This window comes from Populus alba, chromosome 8, assembly GCF_005239225.2.
Source record: "Populus alba chromosome 8, ASM523922v2, whole genome shotgun sequence".
Lineage (NCBI taxonomy): Eukaryota > Viridiplantae > Streptophyta > Magnoliopsida > Malpighiales > Salicaceae > Populus > Populus alba.
The window spans coordinates 6671632-6697385 of record NC_133291.1 but is presented as its reverse complement, the minus strand read 5'-3'; the positions used below and the strand labels follow the sequence as shown (position 1 = coordinate 6697385).

At 32.7% G+C, this 25754-nt stretch overlaps 3 protein-coding genes and 1 long non-coding RNA gene across 5 annotated transcripts; 1 reads left to right on the top strand and 3 right to left on the bottom strand.

The window, feature by feature from the left end:
• Positions 1–311: 311 nt before the first annotated feature.
• On the top strand, positions 312–3629 carry LOC118062440 (uncharacterized). Of its 2 annotated transcripts, none has more exons than XM_035076186.2 (4): positions 312–652; positions 1041–1914; positions 2722–2863; positions 2999–3629. In XM_035076186.2, the coding sequence occupies exons 2-4, from the start codon at positions 1407–1409 to the stop codon at positions 3054–3056; spliced, it is 708 nt and encodes a 235-aa protein (XP_034932077.1). In that variant the 5' UTR covers positions 312–652; positions 1041–1406; the 3' UTR covers positions 3057–3629. The 2 variants fall into 2 exon arrangements, with proteins under 2 accessions (XP_034932077.1, XP_034932078.1); XM_035076187.2 differs by having other exon boundaries at positions 960–1914.
• Positions 3630–6704: 3075 nt separating this feature from the next.
• On the bottom strand, positions 6705–7669 carry LOC118062438 (cell wall / vacuolar inhibitor of fructosidase 1). Its single transcript, XM_035076184.2, has one exon. It carries the CDS (start codon positions 7411–7413, stop codon positions 6886–6888), a length of 528 nt encoding a protein of 175 aa, XP_034932075.1. The 5' UTR covers positions 7414–7669; the 3' UTR covers positions 6705–6885.
• Positions 7670–11641: 3972 nt separating this feature from the next.
• Positions 11642–16009, bottom strand: LOC118062437 (nuclear poly(A) polymerase 3). The gene is made up of 10 exons (XM_035076182.2): positions 15747–16009; positions 15526–15603; positions 15337–15444; positions 14926–14988; positions 14669–14830; positions 14283–14396; positions 13705–13767; positions 13277–13582; positions 12869–13039; positions 11642–12505 (listed from the first exon to the last, which is right to left on the bottom strand). Exons 1-10 carry the CDS (start codon positions 15777–15779, stop codon positions 12116–12118), a joined length of 1488 nt encoding a protein of 495 aa, XP_034932073.1. The 5' UTR covers positions 15780–16009; the 3' UTR covers positions 11642–12115.
• Positions 16010–21812: 5803 nt separating this feature from the next.
• LOC118062436 (uncharacterized) lies at positions 21813–23511 on the bottom strand. The gene is made up of 2 exons (XR_012170482.1): positions 22719–23511; positions 21813–22351 (listed from the first exon to the last, which is right to left on the bottom strand). It is a non-coding gene; the product is annotated as an uncharacterized lncRNA (long non-coding RNA).
• Positions 23512–25754: the final 2243 nt, after the last annotated feature.

The window sequence follows — 25754 nt, the reverse complement described above, 5'->3', positions numbered from 1 at the left end:
AATATTTAATAGCATCTAGAAGGATTGATTAGGATATGTTTGTTTTGATTAGAATATTTTCCAGAGAAATATTGATTACGTTTCTTGAAAGTATTTTTCAGAAAATACCCTTCTCTCATGTCTTTTGTCTTGAGTGGATTAAGTAATGGACTGCGTGGTTGACCGAGCTTTTTACTTATCCGCTGCCCCGATTAATTTGTAATGTTTTCTCTAGAGTATTTTACAGGAAAATCAGTAACTATAATGTGTTAGCATACCATATATATGCATATGTATATGACGCATGCACATTTTAGTGTCGGTGGAATTTCCAAGACAATCACATCACCTGGTTTTCATAAGAAACAAGGAAATAATTAATTGTTTTCTCTTTTTTTTCTTTAATTAATATTTAGGATTCAACAATTTAAGTTTAGTAACGACCAGAATCTTCTTTTTTTTCTCGCTGAAACCCCCCGTGTCCTTCCCTTGTGTCTCGCTTCTTTCTCATCCTTTCTGTCTATTTTCTTTATATTTTTAGTATATTACTATCTGCTGCTTTTATTTTTATTTTTATTTTTATTTTCTAACATTGAGAAAGATAGAGAGAGAGATAGCCCGTTTTGACTCCCTTTGTCTGGTTCGGATCTGGGGTTCTCTCTTTCTCTACAAGGTACTTATCCACTCCTTTTCTTTTTCGTTTTTCTTCCCCTGCTCTTTTTAGGGTTTAATTAAAAAAAAAATAACGGGGTACTTTGGATTTGTGTATTTGATCCTGTAATTTGTAATGCATTGTTTTCTTGTGGTTTTGCTTTGTGGGTTTGATTTGTGCCCGCCTTGCTTTATTTTCAGAGCTTAATGGGTTCTTTGATTTATTATAAAGTTTTAAGCTTTTCTTATGGGTGTTTTTGTATTTGCCTGTTTTGTGAAGGAATGTTAAAGTCATGTTATTTGTTTTTCCAATTATGTGCACTCTGCAGATTTAAGCACAAACTCTAATTTTGGGCCCTTTACAGCACATGGAGTGTGGCTAACTTTTTATTCCATTATTCAAAACGCAGGGTTTTGTTAGTTTTTGTGATTAATTTTGAGATTGACAGCCTGGGTTTCGGAAGGAGTCAAAGGTTGAGGCTTTATTAGTGAAAAGGGCAAGTTAGTTTGCTATTACTGTGGACTCTGTATGTCTTCATTTGCGAGTTATAACTGGAAAGTGTTGTTTACTTGATGAAGTTGGATATCTTTATCGTCAATGCTCGCAGTGCGCTGTACTTTGTCATGTAAAAAAAGGTTAATTTCATATGATGGGTTGGCTTTGAGGTTTAATTTCTTTTAGCGGTCTTGTTCTTGTAAATCTATTTTGGGCTTTAATTGTTTAGAGTGAGAAATTGAAGACATCAGACTGGCTTTGGTTGCTGGAAATAGATCAAATGGCTCCAAGAGATAGAGGTTTTGAGGTTGATCTTGAAAGTGGGGTGAGAAATAGTGTTGAAGATTCATGTAAAAATGCAGGTTCAGGAGTAAAAACATCAACAAAGCCGTTGCTTGCTAAGGTTTGTGGGGCATTCGCCGATGGGACAGCCAATGGTGAAGAGAGGGTAAATTTGTGTGGCAACGTGTCAGACTCTGGTGGTGGTTCTGCAGACCATGCGAAGTTGGAGGGTGAAATATCTGTTGATCAAGTAGAGAAGAAAATGGTAAAAAAGAAGCATAAAAAAACGAGCAATAAAAAGCCTCCTAGGCCTCCACGAGGTCCATCATTGGATGCTGCTGACCAGAAGCTGATCAAGGAGATTTCTGAACTAGCCATGTTGAAGCGTGCAAGGATTGAGAGGATGAAGGCCTTGAAGAAATTAAAAGCTACGAAGCCATCATCCAATAACAATCTATTTGCCATGGTGTTCACCATTCTATTCTGCCTTGTGATTCTCTTTCAAGGTAATGCGTGTGCAAGATCTTCTCACAGTATTACTGCCTTAGTCTTTAACCCATACTTGGTTCAAGCCAATGGTTTGGATACAAATGTTATGTGGATAACTTATGCTTTAATACATGCCTTTGATTTGGACTGTAGAGTTTTTCTTTATGTTTGAATTTCCCAATCATTCAAGAGTTACATTTGACTTCTTTGAGCTGGAATGTGTGAATTTTTCCCCCATTGTCCATTTTCAGCATCTGCTATTTGTGTTACAGCTCCCATCCATGTAGTTTTCTTGTATATAGATGTTTGTTTGCGAAAGGTGGGTGGGCTTCTGAATTTTGATTCTAATATACTGTATCTTATGCTAAAATGGTTTTCTGAATCTTGCCTAGTGTGTATAATGTTGGCTACATGTAACAGGGTTAGAGTTTTCAAAACGACATTGAATCATGTTCTAGTGTTGTCCATCTATTTTCTTTGTCCTGCTTTCTCTAATTTTTCAGACATCCTTAATTGTTTGGGGGCATTTGGGAAAAGATGATTTAGTTTCAGGCTTTCTATCACTCTCTCTCTACCCTTTTTCTCCTGTTTCATTATTTGTTTTATGATCTTTTTATTTGTGCTTCCCGTGTTTGTAAAATGATAATTTTGCCTGGGTGCCTTTGCAAATTGCAATTCATTTTTGGAAACTCATTGATCATATCACTTAATAATTTTTTACAAGAGGTCATTCCATTGCAGAAATCACTGCTGGCATTTTTCTATAAGCATTTTCTTTCTTTTTGCCAACTTATGTCGTTAGTTTCATGCAATTCATTTTGCAGGAATGTCATCCAGAGCTACATCTGCAAGCTCAATGGGATCTCCTGTGTCATCAGAGACAGCTGGTGATGGTTTAATTTCAGTTCAATACTTTGGGAATCCATCTGCAAGCGAGTCTAATGGACCTGGGTCTGGATATCCGAAGTATGTCATGGATCACATTTCTCCTGTTATATCTTGCACTTTAAGTACATGTACTTCCTGCTTTGGTCATATCAGGTCTTAATATAATGTTATGGTCTACTACAACTAATCTGTTTATTTGTTGATACATTGCAGCTTCATAGAAACAATTGCTGGTTCAGATCCTCCCAAAAATCCAAGAACTGTGAGATGAGTGGGGAAAAGAAGACAGTTACTGTAATCAACCTTGTATTGTTGAAAGAAATTTACCTGCTTTCTCGCACTTCTCATGCAGGCCATATACTTGCACTTTTTGTACCAATATCCCCCCAAGATCGAAGTTTGTCGGGTGATTTATCCCTTACATGCATAGTGTTTGGAATGAGTTAGATTACCGAAAAAGTTTACTGGTGGATTTTTGGTGGAAAACAGTTTAGTGCTGTGGCCTTTTAGGTTGAGCCAGTTATGATAAGTTCCCTCCTTACAGCCGACTTACTGTATAATTCTCCATAATGAAACAAAGGCAGGTCTGTTTGTGAATTGATTTGCTAGATTTAAATGAATCTCGTATCTTGTTCTACAAACCATTTTTTTTATTTGATGAACAAAATGGGATGGAATGGGTAGGAGCGCCTAAATATGAAGCAGCATTATATATGGATCCCTATGTTTTAGGTATTAGAGAGGCCAAATGACAGTTGATGGTAGCCTGTTATCTGTAAAGTATAACATGGAATATGTTTATGTTTAAATTAAATTGCAATGGAAAGACCTGGTATTCTCTTTAGATTTGTTGTTGTCAATACGGGATCTTTCACTTCATGGATTGGTGTTCGAAATCAATGGATTTCTTTCATCTTTTTTTCTAGAACTCAGCCTTACTAGTCTTTTTTTTTTTTGCTTTGTTTTGTTTTTATTTTTCTGTTAGTGTTGTCGGTATCTCCTAGCACCAGGTAGTGTTTGAAGATTTCATGTTAGGAATTTATTTACGCTCCATACCTAGTTCATGCAAAAGACAACATGGATATGATGTTGTATGATTTATGGAAGAAGAAATTTGGTTAATCAAAAGCAGCAGCAGCTCTAAGGGATGTAGAAGAAAAGGAGATTTTAGATCAGATATTCATTTCTTCAGCAATATGTTGATGATGGCCACAGTTACACCACATAGGTCCAGCACGAGTTGTTTCCTACCAGCTAGTGGTGATTTCTTCGACCCTGTGCACGAATCAACTTCATCGGCAGCATCCAACATCCCATACTTGGCAACTCCATAGCCACACCCTTATTCAAGGCATTGATAGCCTGTGAAAGAATGTACTGCACAACTGGTATGTACACTTCAGATCAGTAAGCTAAGGATTGTTCCAGCTTGGGAACTTCGGTTTGGTTGACTAGTTTACGAATGTAACTTAGCGTTTCAGTTGCATTTGACAAAGTGATTTTTGCCATTATGTCGGCTAGACCTTGAACATCTGCATCCAAACTTTTAGGATTTGATTGTAGAGATGAGACACGGATTGTAATCAGGTGTCTTCTTGCAAGTTTTGTTTATCAAATCACCACATTGGATTAGTGGTGCAAGAAACAGAAGGAGGAGGCAACGGAGAAGTAAAACGGACGATAAAGAGATTGGATGTTTCTTCTCTGCCGGAATGCAAATAGCTAGACTCGGTGCCGTGGTGTGGTGATTTTTAATAGGGAGTTAGGCTTCTCTTTCTGTTACGAAATCGAGTTTCATGACATGTGCTTGTTACTGTGAATATAATTGCACAAGTGTTTCTCAATGAAGCAAGGTCAGAAAATGTCTACTAGTTCAGGATGAGGTTGAGTTTACACTTCACTTCATATAATTGGCGAAGGGAGAGAACGCTGGCATCACATGCCCTAGCCTAATTTTATCTTGAAAGAAGTTGCCTTTAGAGTCTGAGAAAGTAACGCACTGAAAGAAAAGAAACAAAGAGTAAAACATCTTACAAAGGAAGCCAAATTTGTGAAACCACAGTTGGTTTCTGACAACTGTCCTCTTCCTGCAAAATCATTTGGAGATGTGAAGATTTCTAAGGTTTTTGACTTGGTCTTCGATTAAAAACAAAACTAAAGGTTTTTTGACATGGTCTTCTATAAGCAGACTCGTGAGCTAGCTTGCATTCGATCTGCAGTCAATATCTGCAAAGCTTTTGGGTTTAAAACGACCAACATCACGTTTTGTCTTAACTTGTGGATCGCTACAAATCACACCATGCATCTTCAGAGATGCCTTTTGAGTTCTTTTTATTCTCATTGCGAGGTAATGTAAAGAAGTTGCTGGGAAAACAGCAAAAGGAACAAGAACACAGGAAGATAGACAGCCACATGAGCACATTTTGGTACTTAAAAACCCAAAAGCCGTTCGGTTCTTCTTCTTCTTTTTCTTTCATAATAATTTTATTACATCATGGGTGTAAATAGAGTGCGCATCTTCATGTGAAACAGAAAATCAAGTACTGGGCGAAGAGAATAAACATCATGTGTGCGTGTGTAAAAAGAATATATCCTTCATGATGGTGTATGAATTTGTCCTTATATTAGTTATGTATTAGACCAGTTTATAAATAAATTGAAAGATTAAACCTTGCTAGCAATTTCTCATAATAACCATGGCGGGAAGTAGTTGTTGGCTCCTCATTTTTATTTAGTTTTGAATGTATACGTTCCTTCAAAGATGAGGTCCTCGTCAGCCTGCCACCGAGGCGAGGACTTCCTCTTTCTCTTCTTCCTCGCTCTCTTTCAGATGCTCTCCTCACACCCTCGCTGTTTAGTATTTACTTTTGGACAAAATTATGCATGGTCCCACAAGCCTCAACATTTATTCAAATGAATCCTTCTAACTCTATTATGTCCAATCCATTTAGTAGATAGCTGCCACGTGCATGCAGTTAAGAGGAAGGAGGTTCTTGTCTTCTGCAAATTGAAGACAGAAGATTTAATTTGATAAAGAAAAAAAAAATAAAGGGGCTGATTTGATCGGATAAGATACTTGAGAGACCATGAATGAACTTTTTCATTTCTTGAAATTTGCTTAGGGATGGAGATTTAATCCAATGAAATATTGATTGAATAGGTGGTTTTTTTTATTACAGCTAACTTATGATAAGTAATAAGTAATATAGATGTCTGAAGTCTGATAAATAATATATAAACATATAAATATACTATTCAATGAATAATAATAAGTAGAACATGAATATAAAAAATTTCAATCCGTGGATTTTCTCTTGTTCTTTCCCCTTTCTCTGGTTTGGGCCTGTAGATCCGTTGTATTATGCCCATATTTGTCTCATTTATTGTCATATTAAATTTGTGGCCTGTCCAATTCCTTTTGAGCCAAACTAATTATCCCGCCCATAAGATTGGCAGGAAACATCAATCACAAACTGCTATAGTTTTTTCAATTGTATAGCAGCAAGTTCAACTGTGAAGTAGGCTGTGGCTTTAACAGAAACCTGGGCTTATGTTATGCCTCCACAAACAAACAAACAAAATTATCACTTGAACTCTGTTCATCAGAATCACAAGGAGCTCCCCTGCAACTCTATGCTGCACTTGGAGATCCTATAACATCACCGCAAGATTGCAGCAAACTGATAGTCTCTGAATCTGTCTTGTGAGCTAACTTTTGTAGCTAACTTGCTTAACTACTTGGAAGTTCAAATATTCGTAACCTTTCCTGAAGCTTTGGTCAATTAGGGTTGGGTTTATTTCTTTGGGCAGTGAAAAAAAACAACCTCGAGTTAACTCGGCAAAACCCTCTTAACACTAGGCATCCAAGTCCAAAACAGAACAGACAAAAAAAAAAAAAAACTTATATGGCAGAAGAAAATAATAATAAAAGATTAAAGATGCCAATAATTCACTGGTTCAAACTGAACTGCTGCTTCAAGTACAAAAACTTAGATACAGACCTGAAGGACTCTCACTAATTTAGCCCAGCAATGAAGAGAGCTGCTACATACCAAAACAGACACTAACTAGTAACTAAAATAAGAAGACAGAGAGCATAATCAGAAACCCTTCTGCAATATATTGATAATGGCTACCGCGACATCACAAAGATTGCTGATAAGTTTATTCCTATCAGTCAATGGTGATTCATTCTCACCTGAGAAGTTTTTTTCACAAGCATCAGCTTGTTTGGAAACATCAGAAAAAACATAATTGGCAAATCCATACCTTCCTCTAATCAAAGCATCAATGGCTTGAGGAAGATTGTACTTGACAACTGGTATGTACAACTCTGCACAATCAGCCAGTGGCCTCTCTAATGATGTCCCAGTTGCCTCTTTAAGTAAGCCTTGGATGAAATTCAGGGTATCGGTCACATTGGACAAAACGAGATTAGCCATTTTGGAGGCTAGAGATTTAACATCAGCACCTGAGTTTGGTTTTAAAGACAAGACACAAAGGTCGTAGAAGGGTGTCTTCTTGCATATCTGGTCTACCAGATCACCACATTGGGTTAGTGGTAAAGGAGACGAGAGGAGGAGGATGTAAAGAAGGAGAATGGACAGTGAAGAGACTGAAGTTCTCATTGTTTGCAGAACTAAAAAGGAAGAGGAGCAGGGAAGGGTAGGGAATTAGACTGGTTTGGCGATGCTGTTCTATGAGAGATTCTGTTTTCTTGCTTCTTGTGTTCTGAAATGAACGCAAATGTGGGTCTCCTTGATCTTGAACCATTGCCTGCCTGCCGAATATATAATAATGTCTCAATCTGTGGATTGTCTCTGTCGTCACTCTTTACCAGTTTCAGATGGAGTTGCGTTCACATTATTCTCTGATGTTAGTTGTTAACTGAACTCGTGATCTCGTTAATCATTATATAAAATACTCATATTTAATTCGGAACCTCATGTCATGGATACTGAAATGATTATTTATATTTAAAATCGTTAAGAATTGGTTAGGAGTTTCTGCTTTAACTTTTCAGATGTAAATTCGTCATAGTGATTTTATTTCTCTCCGTTATCATATCATGTGCTGAGGATGTTCAAAGGGGTATAAATTGGTTTTTTAAGTTTTTTTATTTAAAAATATATTAAAATTTTATTTTAAAAAATTATTTTTAATATTAACATATCAAAACAATACAAAATTATAAAAAATAATATATATATATATATAAACATCAACTAAGATGTGATTGGTAATTGAAACCTTATCGTGAAAGAATCTGTCCTCCGGTTGAAGCAAAAAAAAACAAGAAAATGATGATAAAAAAGTAAAGGAAGTACTCACGAAATGGTTGGAGATTAAAAAAATGGGTATTATTCAAACGTCAGTCTGGTTGACATTATGAGGCTTGACCAATTTTTGAGGGACACGTGGTGTGCAGTTTGTGGCCTCGAGTGCTTTCTGTTTCTTTCATCGGACATAAACTGTCTCTTTTCTTGCTAGGAAAAGCATCTCACAGACTGGCTCGTGAACTTCTGGAATGATCTAAAGCCTGGCGTTGATAGCACTGGTTTGAAATGAAGCTCTCGAGATGTAAATTAAAAACGGCAAACCCTTTCAGGATGCTGACAAGTTTGGACACATGTCAAAAGCGAAGACTGCTTTTCTCAAGCTCCAATGTCGACAAAATCACTTCAGCTCGTGATTTACTCTCCATGGATCCGGTTCCTGTGGATCAAGCCCATCTTATTATCTGTCTCCTAACGAGCACTGCTCCTGCTGCTGCTGCTGCTGCTGCTGCTGTTCGTGGTCTCTCTTTTCTCAGTCTCAGCAACATCTGCGTTTACATTTACATCTTAGTTCTATGATACCAATCTGGGCTGTGAAGATGGATTTACTATTAAATCTTAATGTTAACTTCTTGATTATGAAACCCCAACTGTTTTAAAGGGACCTGCCCAATCGTGCTTAGCAAATCTTTTTAAGAAGATATGAGACGAGAATGTAAAACTCTTTTTTGGTGGGGATCAAATTAAGATTTTGCTTACACTTGATGATAATTTTGATCCCTTGGGCCTGGACCTCCACGGCCCCACCTGTTTTCCTCCTCCTTTCCACGGTGGGGGGGGCTGGCAACCAAGCGGCCCGCAGCCCAGACCCACAGCAGACCACATTGATTTTACCAAGTGTCTTCCTTTTTTCTGCCATGTTCGTGGCTCAGTTTACCTTGTAAATGTGTGTCCGTGGTTGGCAAAGAGAAGTTAAAAACCATATTTTCTTTGCTTTCAGGCTCAAGATTTTAAGCGTAACTTTTCATGGACTTCTTAATTCCGCTAAAAACTTCAACTTAAGCTTAGCGACATGGAAAACAAGATAGACATGTCAGGTGTCTATCGTATTCATGCTCAAGTTAAATCTCTTTATGCACCATATAAAGAGATTGTATATTGTTTTCCTCTTCATATTGGTCTCCTCATCTAATTAATTTAACTTAAGCGTAGAAGGATCGTTAATTTTATTAAATAACTTATTTTGCGGGGATGCAACACTGTTCATCATAGTAAAAGAAGATCTACCCATGTTGGTTGTGATAAAAATCACACCCTTTGTAGAGGTTGCTTGACCTCATCACCATTCACTACATACAATAAAACTTGTATTTCTAGGTAGAAAACTAAAATTTAGTTACATACAGATTTAACGATTTTGTGAGGATTAAAACACCATTATAAAAATTGAAATTTGATAATCAAACAATATATTAAATGCTACTTGAAAAGAGCATATATTCTTACATGTATTTGTGTGGTCGCAGACCACTTTTTAACATTAAATAATATTTTATAAATGAAAACTACCTTTTAGTTTCTTTAAATTGTTGTAGAAGGTTGGTTCTTTACAATTCGTAACCTTGGCAGTCAAGAGCGTAACCCTAATAACTGTATTTAGCAGAGCAATGGAATAGTTAGTGTTCAGTGGATCAAGGAAATCTTTACTATCACGACGGATTGAATATGTCGCGCTACAAAAACGAGGGCTTATTTTGATTTTCTCATATAATGGGATATTTTTTAAGCTTAAATATACTTTAGATTGAGGATTTGAATTTGTGATTTCTTTACATTTTTTTAAGCTTTTTTTTTTTTTTTTTTGGATAACAGCAGCAATATTCATCAATCAATCAAGTGCACCTGCTTCTTGGATGGTTTGATTTTAATTGTTTAGTTATTTTTAATTAAGCAAGCCAAGTTTCAATCCGATCCCTCAAGTCTTGTTGTCTTTGCATGTGAGTAGTGTCAGTTCTTCATCCAAGATCCAAATTCTTGACTTATATTAAAGTTATTTATAATTTCCATCATTTTCTTATTCAACCAAGTTCATTTTATACTGTATGTATCTAGATCAAACATATCAAATCCAATTCTAAATTTAATGCGAGAAGATGATGTTATAAACATCTTAAGTTTCATGACTATATAAATTTCAAGAGAGAAACTGGTTTTATTCACCCCTATAATTACATGGCTCCATAAATTTTCAATAAAAATCATGATGTGTCAAGAATTGAGGTAAATCTTTTATTAATCAACTCGAAATAAATTTGGAATTAGCGGGGATGTTTTTTTACTCACGAAATTACTCGATGATGGTTCCTTAAAATCCAGTTCTACCAATAATGGTTCGCTAAAATCATACCAAAAGAATTTATTGTTTTATTATGAATTTAATTTTCTTAAGATGTTATGAGTTGAATTTGTTTTTAAGAAAATGGGCTTTTTCGAAAGTTGACAAATTTTGAAATTCTCACTTCCGGTCTTACAGGAATTGTTAGGGTTTTTAAATATAAAAAATATTGGAAGGTCATACTTAACCTTAGATTAATATAAAAACAATATTAATTTTTATAGATATTTTTTACCCATTAATAAAAAAAAAACTATACACTTTCTAACAGTGGTTGAACCACAATAGCCCGTCCAAAGAAAATCTACTGGCCATGGAGGAGATAAAGGGAAGAAGCTGAGTCCTAAATCTACTAGCCATGGCTTCTTTTTTTCTAAAGAATAAGAAAGAAAGCTGGATGCATCGTGCACTGCAAGCAAAGGTCGCCGGGAAAAAGGAAAAAACACTTGTCGGTAATGCCTTCCAAAACACTATTTTTTTGGACCAGTTCTGGATTAGGGCGCATCAAAATCATTCCTGGCACATCGTAAAAACCCACTGACCACTTCAAATTCCCTTTTAATCAACTCTAAAACCCCTAAGAGAAAATCAAAGTTTAGAAATTAAGTTTCTTATCACTATAAGATCTCCATTTTTTTCACTATAAATGAACTTGTTTTTGTTCTCAATGAATTGAAATTATTAAGGACGGTCTTTTAACACCCTTTCAACCATTATCTTACCCGGGGGAAAGGTGGTAGGCATCGTGTTCTCTTCTTCTCTCTCCTTCGATCATGGCAGGGATAAAAACGGAATGCAAATGAATTTAAGAGACAAAAATGAAGACATCACCAATGAACAATGAGATTTTTCTCATGCTTATGTACAATAGTCAGCACCTCATTATGTTCTAGTTTAACCAATAATAATAATCATTAATAAATAAATGTTATAGTTTATAAAATATGTTACCAAATTATAGAAAGCAAAGTGGGCCATAGCCTAAGGTGTTGCCCATGGGCCAGACCCCTCATGCCTACTATTTGTGGGCTCTCGCTTTTGATGCATATTTTTGTGAATGAGCAGCTTTTTTGTATGGAGTCATAATAGTTATTTTTTAAAATATATTTTAATTAAAAATATATTAAAATAATATTTTATTATTTTTTAAAAAAAATTATTTTTGATATTAGTATATCAAAATAATTTAAAATCATCAAAAAAATATTAATTTAAAATAAAATAAAAAATTTAATTTTTTTAAATACAAACTTTATTCGGGAAAAGAGGTTCGAAATACCAAAATCCTCATCTTCCAATGGCCTTGATCATGGAGATTCTGCTCGCATTAGTCAACGCCTGCCTCGCGCTAATCGATAATGAAAACCACCTCACACGAATTGGGCTCTTTCTCGGCATTGTGGCAGATTTGCAGCCTCTCTTGTCCAATGCTAAAGGGGTATCTATTTCAAAGTTTGTTGCACAAGATTCATCCAAATGAATGAAAATTTGCGGCACAAGAACTTACTATTGCTTTACAACATAACTCCAAAGGAGAACGATTGCTTTAGTTCGAAACTCCATAGCTGGTTGATCAGGTTCGAAACTCCAAGGTAGGATGCAAAACAAGATCAGTACCAGAACAGAGAGTAAGAGAGCAACAGAACATACAGCAAACTTTTAGACCCCAGTACTTGGGCACTCGGTATCTCCATTGCTTTCCACATACCCAACAAAGTAGCTTGGCAGATGTTGCGAATATGCTGGGGCCCTCCTTTGATTGTAGTCAAGCATCTTCCAGCATGCTTTCATTTTCTTGCCGTTTCCACTGTCAAACCGAGCATTCTTTGGTAGTTCAGATGCTTGCACGATAGATAATTCCATCTTTCCACGAATGCCATAATAGCCACAATATATACTCCTCGAGAAATCCTCCTGAACAGGTTCTATATACACGAAATTGCTTCTACTGCGATTTAGGCCCCAGTAGAAAACAACATTTGGTTCGGATACATCCATATCAGCATATTCCATGGGGTTGGGGTCACAAAAGCCCTGCACGGCTTCCAGCTGAAGCAAATAAAACCTCAGAAAGTGTTGTAAGGATAAGTAAAAATAAATTCATGAGTACTATTAGATCGATTACTTTTGAAAGTGCCCACAAAAGCAATACACTGAAGTTAAATTCTATCTGGTTGGGGTTGGTATACCTTGCATTGTATGACCCCAGAAGGGAAGATTCTCCAAGACTATGAAGGCAATGAAACTGAGGCTAATGAGGCCATTTACCAAGACATAGACACAAACTAGCATTGCTAATTCTTGTTTTCATCTTTATTTACTGATTCAGGCAACATCTTCACACAACTAGTTCTTATGTGAATAAATGCCCGGTTGATTACCAAAATGAAGGAGCGCACATGAGCCAGTTACCTTAAGAAGTAGACAGCGGAAGTGTGACTTCACCCAGCCCACCCAGTCTCCTAGCTCATCTTGATCAGGAGCTGAAAGGTAGATTTTGACAAATCGTGTATAGTTCGTTGAGTATGGGAAAGGCTCAAAAATTCTCCCCGCGTCAAAGTCCAGCTTTAACTTCAGAAGATCCTGTATTGTAAGAAAACAGTTCTACAGTCTTTTGTATAAAATCCTCTTTGATTAAGATCTATATAGCTAACTAGAACAGAATCAATATATAGAACAGCATCCCCATCTGATTAAGGAACTAGCTCCAAAACAGCCCCTCCAACCAAAGAAAAAAGTGCTAAAGAAGCCACAAGCAAATCATGGTGTGGGTAAATAGTCAAGACAGGTATTCCAGTCTCAATTAAATAATAAACATACCCTATTCATAGAATGCCCTCTGAGAAACTCTGCTCTGATCTTGGTGAATGTGCTTTTAGTGACATTGGAATGGCAATACTCATATGGACTACATGGCAAACGAATAGGCATGTAGAATCGAGTCTCAATCACATCTTCAACATTTGATAGCATTCCATCTTGCAGCATAACAGGTGTAGGCCAAGGCCACATCGCATATGTACTGAAGAAGTTTGAAATTAAAGCAATTACACTGGCGTTTGGCTGATTTTGACAAACAAAGGCTGCTAGAACTGCTAAATGCACTCCTCCCAGAAACCCATTTAGCTGCAAACAGTGCATATTTAATTGGATCCATATTTTTTGGGGGAAAGGTTATTCTGATAAAGCCCATCTCAGATAGAAGCAAAGCATGAAACTGATATAACTAACATGCACGTTGCACTTACATTACCATACACTCCTCGCCGTTTTGCCCACAGTTTAAGACATCGCAGCATGGATTGGAAATTCTGAAACATCACATCATTTCAAAAATCTGATACTCGTCAAAAAACTGCTATAAGAAATTACTGCAATCTGAAAAATCTTCAAATCTGTTGCAAGAAAACCGTCTAAGCACATAATTATAGTGGCAATAGCATGTGCTGCACAGATAGAAAATTATAGCCCACAATAGCTCTATGTATTGGCCTAGTTTGTTCCCAGGGGAAACATCTAGGACCAATGCATTAGTGCAAGAAATTCCCATCATGTAAAGAAAAAAAAATTGCAAGACACTCAGATTTCATAAACCATCGATAGATCATGGCATAAATCTCTTGTGAATAGTGATGCAGTGGCTGTAACAATATTGAGGTGTACACATGCATCTTTTGAATAAATATGGGACATTGTCCAAAAAGACAAGTACCAGCTACTGTGGGAACTGATGTGTTAAAGCTGATACATGAACTATAGTCATGCTGAATGAATCAAGAGTTGAGATCCTTGTGTGAATGGGAAAGAAAAAATAAGGAACATCTACCTTCAGGTTTGGAACAAGCAGCAGTATCCGTTGGTTAGCACGTACTCCAGACAAACTCTTCCAACTGGTCTCATCAATATTAGTCAAAAGGGATAGATTGAGTATGTCCACGTTCTGCGGTTCAGCAAGTCGAAATGTCAAATACCCTTGTTATCAACTGGGGAAAAGACCCACGATTGATCAAACCGGAGCAGCAAACAGCACATCTATTGACCATGTTACTAGATACAATGAAAGCAACTTGTAAGAATGAAAAAAAAAAGAGTAAAAAAAGCACTTCAATCATCTACTCAATCCTGACAAGGAAAGAACACTGCAAACATCATGTTTAGAAGAATGTTTCATCCACCAAAAAATCTGTTCAAGTCCAAGGTATGCATACTTACTTCAGGAACATTTAAGACTTTAAGCTGAGCATATGGAAGATCAACTGAAATCCCATCAAATGTAAACCGCATCAAAGGAACCTTTGAATCCTTCACACAATGGATTTCTGATATTTCAGGCCTGCTCTTAAGTATGTTGTGCAAAACAATAAAAAAGTCCTCCTGCACGAGTAATGAATAATACAAAAATCGAGACAATACTTATTCCAATCCACATGGTTAAATTAACTAGATGAGCACAAACAGAGAAAACTTACAGCTATAGTGGCGAAGAAAGGACCGACACATAAAGCATCAATATCAGACTCTGGATCATGAACCTGAACGAACCAGACAGATAAAATTCACAAACACGTTTTACAAAGACAAAGTATGCGATCAAAATTAGCAAGGACACATTAATAAGAATGGTGCATTCAAACCACATTTACATGCCTAAGGTCTATAGTAGAATGTTGTGCTTGATTAAAAAACAAAAAAAAAAAAAAATTGAAAATTGACACAAACATGTGATAGTGAATTGGTGCATTACAAGCAAATTGAGGTGGATATGATCAGAGAACTCTTAATTTTGAAAAATTAAGATCATTTAAAATACTCAACCACAGCGATGAAATTTCAAAATGTCCTATCAGTAATCGGCATTTCATTTCACAACAAAGACTTACTCCAAGTCCATAGGATCCATAAGTCAATATAGTAGCAGATGTAGCTGCAATTTGTTGTTTTGGCAAACACCGCTGCCACGCCACCTTCTTAGCCCACGCTACCACAATCTGCAACAGTTATAGGGCACATTCATCAGAGATTTTCTAAAAGAAAACATTTATTATTTTGCGAATGTGAATAATGAGTACTGTTTTGAGCTTCTCGACGATAATCTTCCTCTTCTCGTCTTCTTCTGGAGATGGGAATAATCCTTCATTAACCATTAACTACAGGCATTTTTAAAGAAAATAAATATACGAATATATGTGTGTATGTATATATATAAATCCAAATCAAAAGTTCATGAAATTTAAACAAAATAGCAGCAAATCAACTAATATTCTGTTGAAAATACATTATATAAACCAACCTTGAGAAGCGAGAGAGACCTTTCGTCCTCCATTTGAAGCTAATGAGGTTGACAGAGGGAGAAGGAAAGGGGGGGATAGGGTTTATGGATGCAGAGCTATCAAATGTAAGTTGTCCAATTTTTAAAAGGATTCTGTTGTTTTGGGGTTTTTTAATGGATCATGACCACGCTACGAGGAGCAACTTTTTCTTAACAGTCTCTTTGTATTAGTTTTGCCTCGCCCTGACGTTAAATAGCGCCATCGCCTTGCTTGGGACTAAAATTAAAGCGCGTCTTTTTTTCTTCCTTTTTTTTTTTTTTTTTTTTTTTTTAACCCGAGGTGTCCGTATCAGCTTGCGCGCACCATAACTAATTTCAGGCTCACTGAACATCCTGCAAGCCCAGTGAAGCATGTAAAACATCACGGAAGTGACAAACGTACACAAGTGGAGGCTTGAACCTCTGGTGTGGAGAAAAAAACAAGTCCCTTCAACCACTGGACCACAACCCATATGTAAAATTAAAGTGCGTCTTGAATCTTATTGAGGGGGTTGTCTGTTATTGCATGAAAAAAATTTAATGTTTTAAAAAAAATTAATTTTTTTTTGTATATATAAATGGTGATGTTTTAATATTAAAAAAAATTATAAAAAATATAAAAAAATTATTATTTTAATATATTTTTAATAAATAATATTCATCACATCCTCGACTGTCACTAAAAAATCATGTTTCTGAATATTCATTATTGATTTTATTATTATTTTTTCATTGTAAAGCATATATATTTTTTTCTTGAATAAGTTATAAGACAAAACATGTTTAATCATATTATTGTAATATTTGATGGTGTTTTATATATTATTGAATGGAAGTTTAATAAATCAAATTAGTTTAATAAAAAATAAAAATAAACAACAAGATAGTCCTATTTAAATGGTGTAAAATTTGAATTTACAATGTTTGTTTAACAACATATAATGTTATACCATTTTTATTATAGGTCAGATAGAATGTTATCATTGTCGGGTTTTTTTCTTGTAATATATTCAATGTAAATCATTGTAAATTCTGTAATAGAAGTAATGTGTGTATTTTTTTTTTTTTCAAAATTGTACAGACCAAAAAAGCTTTTGAAAAATAGCACGGAATTATTATTTTTATTAGTTTAATTTAAATTTTCAAATAATACTTATCCTCTGGGAATCAAAACAACTGATTTGAGAATTAAATGATGTTAAAAATTTTGAGAAAACAAAATGATGTAGGACCTGTTAAAAAATAAATAAATATTGAAAATAAAATAATTTTTTTATCTGATACGTTATTAACGTGTGAGGAGATAATTATGTTTAGGAAATGTAGGGACAAGATTTGAGTTTATGTTTATCTAATAAATAACTGATTAACAAAATAGATAAATATTCAGAATAAAAACTTTTATTTTCATATATATAGAAAATATTTTTTTCTTAGGAAAGTAGAGATAAGATGGGCTTGTGTTTATGAGCTAATTAAAATAAATAGATAAGTATCGAGAATAAAAACACAAATAAAATAAAATTTAATCCGGTACGATGTATATTTAAGAAAATCTATCGCCGACAACATAATTTACTAAATTGCGTTCTCTCTAACCACGCGACTCGTTAAAACATTTCCATGAAACGTTTTTTTTAAAGCAATGTTAGCTTTCCTAATCCTCTCGGGATATGATAATTTTTAAAGCACGCACCTCCCAATAAATTATAATAATATAAAGTATTTAATATATATATATATATATTTACTTAAAAATACATTGAAATATTTTTTTATTAACATGTCAAAACTATAAAAAAATACTAAAAATATTAATTTTATATTTTTTAAAAATAAAACACATATAAAAAAAATTACCGTACTTCTAGTCACTCAGTTATCACTCAAGTCTACCCTGAGCATTTAAATATATTTGTATGCACACACTCTAACACTCAGTTCTTCAAAATACTTGCCTTGTAATTATCACAGCTATTATGTGGCTGGCTAAATCATAAGAAAAAATAAATCTACAACATTATTGATAAATGTACTTGGCCGTCCGTGATAATATTTTTTTCCTTTTTCTAGCGTGATTATTCACAAGTTGTATAATTACGCACTAGCTAACAGATTACATGGCGATAAAATAAATTCTTACAATGCAATAAGTAAGCACATCAATAATTAATTGCTAAGATAAAAAAAAATTTATAGTATGGTTATGAATTATATCTAGAAGTTGTGTGATGAGAATTCCAACATGATCTTTTATTGCATATTTAGAAATATAGTTATAATTGTTTTTTAAAGTGTTTTTTTGTGCCAAAATATAGTAAAATGATATTTTTATATATTTAAAAAATTATTTTTTAGATTAGTATATCAAAATGATTCAAAATATTTAAAAAATAATAATTTTTAATTAAAATTTTATGAAATCCAGTTTGCACAGTATTCCCAACTATTCAAATACCAGGGCTAATTAATTTGAGTATTGAATCGTCTAATTTGAGTATTGAATCGTCCTAGATAATGATTCCTTTTCTTTTCTTCTTGGTTTGTTTTTAGACAAGTAATTGTCTCACTATTTATAAATTAGCCATGGACGCTGGGATAAAATCTTTCCATGAAAAGACTAATTAGTGAATATAATTACCTATTAATTTGAATAAGATTCGTATAAGTTACAAGCTAGAATACTAGAGGTCAGTTAATTTTAAACATTCAAGGTCATTAATATATAATTAAATATTAGTTAATTATACTATAGAGTAAAAATGATTGATGTTGGTTAATTTTAAAATATATATATTTTTATTTTTTTTAACTAAAATAAGTAGTTTTATACATGAAAAAACATATTTTCTCGCGCTTTTTGAAGTCAAAGCTAATATATCTTCGACGTGTTTTTATAAAAATAACGTTTTATTCTAGAATTTAAGTAGTTGGTTTTTAAAAAAATATATATCAAATAGTTTTTTAATTTTTTTAAAAAAAACTTTAAAGCAAAAATATCAAGAATTAAAAAAAACAGTAATGCCCTGAAGTGGGCCAAAGAATTTAGCATTGTCTACTATGTATGATTGCATGTATTCACATTATCGAGTCTAGTCATTACATAGCGATCACAAGATTCTTGGTTCACTAAATAAATAAATAAAATAAAGAAGCTTGAGTGTAAAAAGAGGGCTGAAAATTGTTTTTTAAAAAAAAACTCAGTGTCGTCTGTAACTTAAAATATAGTGATGAAGGGTCACCGAAAAATTAGAGAGGGGATATTTTATATTAACTTGTTTTATTTTAAAATATTAAAAAATATCAAGAAGATTTTATTAAATTTATTTATGAACTCAAACAACCATAAAAATCTATTTAAAAATTATAAATCAAACTCAAATATCAAATATTTCTCTAGCTTGGACCTATCATCTTAGATAATTGTAGTATAAAATAACATCTTAGTGAAACTTCTTCAATCAAATGAAATTTATTGATGTAAAAATCAATTATTTGGGTGGTTGAATTTTATTTTTTTTATCACTAAAATCTAATGACTATCTCTCGTCTCTCAAATTGAAAATTGAAAAATAAAAACAATAATTTTTTGTATCAGAATTAAATAATACTAAAAATTGATCATTTGATAAGTAAAAGGAATAAAACAGACTTTTCATGTCATTTTTTAAACCATCTCTTTCTCTACTGCAATCTTCTTTCTTTTAGCCTCCAGTTTTACAATATAAAAATTCAATAAGGATAAAAAATCAAGAATTAAAATAAAAAACACTCCCGGCTGGAATTCACAACAACTCGTAATAGAGTGCAACTGGATACTTGACTCATGTTTTATTGCGGGTTGTATGTTTATTTTCCAACCAAAAAAAAATTATACATAGACTTTTTTAGACATGTTTCATATTTAAAAAAATTACAAGTGAAAACAAAAAAGTTTATGCATATATATATAATAAAAAAAATCAAGAAGCTATGTATGTTAGCAAGAGACAAAATAAATAATAAATAATAAATATAAATAAAACTAGAAAAATCAGGAGATAATTATAAATAAAGATATTTAATTTTGTAAAACGGAATATTTATATAATTGTGTTTTCTAAATTTGTTAATTAAAATAAATTTTTTATTCAATCAAGAGATAATTAATTGAATAAAATAAAAAAAAATAATAATAGCATGCAAGGCTGTACATATTAAAAATATTATTTAAAAATAATTTACCTTCTTATTTCAAAAAAATAAAATTCATCTATACAAAATATTTTAAAAAATATAAATGAATAAGAAAAACCTTTTAAAAAACTAAATGCATAATTAAACAATAATCATCATCTTGAAAAGACTCTCTAAACATCATAACAAAAGTAAATGGATATTAATCTAAATATAAATGAAAAATATTTTAAAAATACATATAAAAGAAGCATTAATTTTTTTTTAAATATATTTTTTTTTTTGAAAAGGCTAGGTGTTACCAAGCCCAATAAGCCACGTCAACTTGCTTGGTCTATTTTGTTATGGCCCATGCCCAGTAAACCCGTGATCTGGACCATAAACTCAACAATGTTTAATATATTTTTTTAAAAAAATTATATTTGGCATTTAAAAAAACTCAAACTCGTGACCTGAACTATTAATTCAACCAGATTCAATCATTTTTTTCCCTTTAAATTTATATTCAACATCTTAAAAAATAAAAATCACAACACCATCAAACATGCAATCTTTATTAAAAAAAGGCTAAATAAGTAAAAAAAACTACATACGAGGGATGTTAATTGAAACTTAAATTTAAAAATTATTTTAAAAAAGATATATAAACAAAGATAACAGTAAAAACAACAATATGAGTAAAAAATAATTACCCGGTTGTTGTGGCTTAATTCGTTAAACCTGTGACATGGATTATGAATTCAATTAGGTTCAATATTTTTTTTCCTTAAATTTATATTCAACCTTTAAAAAAAAAAACCACAACCCGGACTATAAACTCAATTGGGTTTAATATTTTTTTATTCTTAATTTTTTATTCAACCTTTCCAAAAAAATCACGACCCGGTCAAAACATTAATCGGGTTTAATATTTTTTTGTCCTTAAATTTTTATTTAACCTTTAAAAAATACTGCAACTCGGACCATAAACTCAACTGGTTTCAATATTTAAATTTACAGCAAATTTTTTTTAAAAAAACACAAAGCAAACAATGTTATCTACAACAAAACATGTGGGGTGAACCCAGAATACTAGAATATAAACTCAATTGTGTTCAATATTTTTTTAAAAAAATTATATTCAACCTTAAAAATAAAAACTCTTTACCTGAAACATAAACTTAACCGGGTTAAATATTTTTTTCATTTTAAATTACAGCAAATCTTTAAAAAATAATCAGTAACATCCACAATAAAATACGAAAAATTGGGAAAACACTGTAGACTTGCACAGTATTTTTCCCGTTATTATATAGGTATGCAGGAAAAATACTGTGGATTTACAAAATGTTTTTCCCAAACGGTTTATATTATAATAACAATACAGTAGAACCTCTTCGCCCCCCCGTTTTTTTTTATAATAATAAATTGACATGGAGATATCTTTGCGACGTCCATTTAATTATTTGGGAAATAAGCCTGAAACTCATAAAAAAAGAAAAAGAAAAAGAAAAACAAGCTTGAAACGTCACTGGCCACTGTAATGACAGTTTTGGGAATAGACGGCATCCAACTTGTATCAACCTTCCAAGGCTTTCGAGTAAGGGGCCATTTCACTGGCGTGCAAGGAGTATCATGTGATATAATGATTAGTTTTTAAAGTATTTTTTTTTAATTTAAAAATATATTAAAATAATATTTTTTTATTTTTTAAAAAATTAATTTTAAATATCAATACATTAAAATAATTTAAAAATATAAAAAATTAAATTTAAAAAAAAACAATAACAAACAGGGAAGGACACCCATCTGTGCTCTATCTTTCCAATGTTGAATAATGACAAAACATGGATAGCTGCCCATTCCCTCCAGCTGGAGACGTGATATGATCAGTGAAAGTCTTAATTGATCTCTGATATTTGAATCTTGAAGGAGTTCACTGCTCAATTTCAATTCCAACACGAATAATAAATGTTTCATTCTTTTACCCTCCCCGTAAATTAAGTCAACGCTCCACGGTGGTAAATACTTGCTCATTGACTTATTGAATGGTGGCTGTCGGCAATTGTCTACCCTGCCAAACTCCTAATTGCTTGTTACAAAACCATAACAGAGACTGTTCTAATACAGAAAGTTAAATTACAGGGCACTAGAGCCTTTCATCGTCCGAAAAAATATTCCATGAACCTGTCCATGCGAGCCAAAATCAATCATGGAACAAGAACCTAATTTAGCAGCCATTACAGCGATACTGATTGCTGAGATATATCGCAGCAACCAATCAAGTAATTTTAGCCCACATGAACTGCTTTGGACAGTAATTTTCCCTCGTCACAGGCGCCAAAATTCACCTGAGTTTGAGCCATCGTGCCAAGAATTAAGACGAGTCCAAACTTCATCCTCTCGCATGGAGCACCCAGATTGTCGTCGTTCTTGTAAGAATAAGGTGAGGCAAGATTTAATATTCGTATGTCTTCTTAGAAAATAATATAAATCATATGCTGTAATTTTATCTAAACAACTTAAATTTTTGGATTGAGATAATTCTTTGACATGATATCAGATCCTTGATAACCAAGCGGTTACGAATTCGAATTTCACCATCCTCATTTATTTGATAAAAAAAAAATTAAACACAAGGTAATGTGGGTTTGTTCAAGTTTCAAGTTCAAAGAACTTTTATTTGAGCGGGCGTGTTAGAAAATAATATAAATCATATCCTGAAACCTCATCTAAACAACTTAAATTTTTTAATTGAGATGATTCTTTGACATTCCTAAAACACAAATTAGGACTTACCAGTTATCATCAATTCCTTTACCAATATGGATCCAATTAGGGGGGGTTGTCAACAGTAACACATGGCGATCAGTTGATGTGCGGAAGATAATCAAACTGCATCAAGCCATCAACACGCCACGCCAGATGACCATCAGACCAGAAAAGAATACGCAAAAAGGAACTAATTGTAGCCCACTGTAACAAATTAACTAGCAACTATGTGAAGATAAGGGTTAGAAAAATGTGTGCAGCAACTCTATAATCAAACACTAAATTTTTTCCAAGTTCCTCGCTAACTTACCAGTCATGTATATGTACAAGAAAATAATTCAGAGATATCGATCAGGCTGGACAACTGATCTTCATCAGAGAGTACAGCCACAGAATACAAAGAAGTAGCAAAGCATAGCAGCTAAAGCCACGGACTCCAGCACCGTAACAAAGGTCCACCACACATCATCAATAGAGAAATCCAACCACCTGAAGCTCTCTAGACTCAACCTTGTTGTGAAATATGAGAAATCAAATTCCAGCCACCGAAAAATAGACGATGATGGCATGGGGAATCCGAAGTCCGGTCACCTGAAAACTGATGGATACCACACGGGACGCGTATCTCTGTACCGGGGATTTCCTACCTTTTATTGCAAGTGGGTGTTGGAATTTTCCTGCAAGTAGTGCCAGATCGGGGGTGGGATATTTATGAATTATTGGTGGGGTATTTATTTTAGCATGTTAAAAAGAGGCCATGAATTTTGAAAGATTAATGTGAGATGGTAATCTATTCTTAGGATGCGGTTGGTGTGGCCAAAACGCTTGCTTGTTTGAAAATTAAATATTTTTTTATTTAAATAATTTTTTTAAAATATTTTTAGATTATTTTGATATATTGATATTAAAAATAAATTTTAAAAAATAAAAAAAATATTATTTTAATATATTTTTAAAAAAATATATATTAAAATATAATATCTATCACATTTACCAACATAGCCTTGATAAAGAAGAATGTTTCGGAAACAAATGAGACGTGAAAAATGAACAATCACCATCCGCTACTATATACACGTGTTCAATGTGGATGTTTTTAAGACTATATATACACACATACAGTGTCAATGTTAAATGAGTCTGAGATATGTCATTCATGTTTCAATTGATATATTTACAGTAATTGTTTTTTACTTACAACTTAAATGGTAGTGTAAGAAAATCACTGACGACAACAACTATGTGCTTTCATCTTATTTAGGCTAAAAAATTATACGAATCTTTTTCACGGTGAAGGATCCATCAAGGTCTGATTAGTTAGGTTGTTTGATAATATGGTTATGATTATTTTTTAAAAATATTTTTAATATTAATGTATTAAAATAATTTAAAAATATTTAAAAATATTAATTTAAAAAAAATAAAGTTTTTTCAATTTTTTTTTTTAAAAAAACCTTAATTGCCCTGTTTCCGTTTCACTCTCTCGTCCTAATTTTAACATTTTACTTTAATTCCTTTCTCCTTTTCTTTTTTCCGGTTTGAACCAGTGGGCTTTCCTTTGAAAGGGGAAAAAAAAAGGGGGGGGTACTATTCGATTACAACCAGAAAGATACAGTGAGCAAATTCAAGAAATCACCACTTTAAGATTCTCAGGCTACGGAAATGACGGTGAAAGTAGAATAGTGCTAGAAGAGATAACAAGTTAAGAGTTAGAATTCTTAAATATCATATACAACATAAATTATAAAATAAAATTATCAGATTTCTAGAATTTTATTAAACAATTTTATAATTGTTTATAGATTTATTATACAAATATCTAGTTTTTTTCTGTTTTGAATAATTTTTAAAGACTAAGTTATTCCAAACTACAGGCTGTTCAATTATCAGATGATCCACACGAATTATATATGAGAAAACTTATAGATCTTTATTTAAAGAGAATTGCTATGTCTAGAGTTTCAACTTATATTTTATATTTTTGAAATTTTTTTGTTTAGCATATAATAATTCTATCTTTTAAAAATAAAAAGTGATAACTTATTATATATAAGAAAATTAAAAAAAATTATATAAATTAATAAAATATCAAGTTGTTTTCTGAATAATATTTATATATTTATTTATGATAATTTTAAAAAGCAACTTAATTAAGTTTTTATTTTATTTTTTAAGGTCTAAAAATATAATTTTTATATTAATTATATTTTAATTATTAATTTTAAAAATATATTTTAACCGGGTAAAACTTATGAATTGCTGATGCGGGGATGAGTTAATTTAATTATATTCTAATCATTAATAAAATGCATAACTTACTATCCAAAAGTAGAGATATTAAAATTTTAAACGTACAAATAATTGCTGACGTGGGGACGAGTTATTTCCGTGTTATCTTCTCCTGCTGTTTAATCTTATGAATTTAATTGTCTTGGAATACTGGAAGCCAAGTCCATTATTTCAAGCTGTCTGAATATTTCCTGAAGAATTAACCTGGTTGATAGTCAATATAATAATTTTTCATTCTGAGAGCTTTGACCGGTTATTATAATAGTTAATAGATAGAAATTATTAAATTTCTACTGATGTTGACTACAGAGTTTAACGGACTGTTTGGAAAGCAGTCCAACTTGTATTTTTTAAAAAATTTAAATTAGTTTTTTTTTAATTAATATTTTTTAGTATTTTTAAATTGTTTTAATACATTAATATAAAAAATAATTTTTTTTTAAAAAATATTATCTTAATATATTTTTAAATAAAAATATTTTAAATAGGTACAATCTCAAGTAACATTAAACAACCAGGAAATTAACGTACACTTCTCTGAACAACAATCCAATAACTTGTTTCAAAGAGCTCACTGCATAACGGGAAGCAAAAGGAGGAAGAGCCTAAACTTGAAAGGCCTAGCTAAATCTCTGCCACGGGCCCACGAGCATAGCTACGAGATTTGGTTTGGGCTGATTAGGCTTAAAACCTTGGCTGTGGGCTGTGAAATAAACTCGAGTCAACCCGGTCTTCATTTATTATTATTATTTTTTAAAAAGCTTGAAATGACAA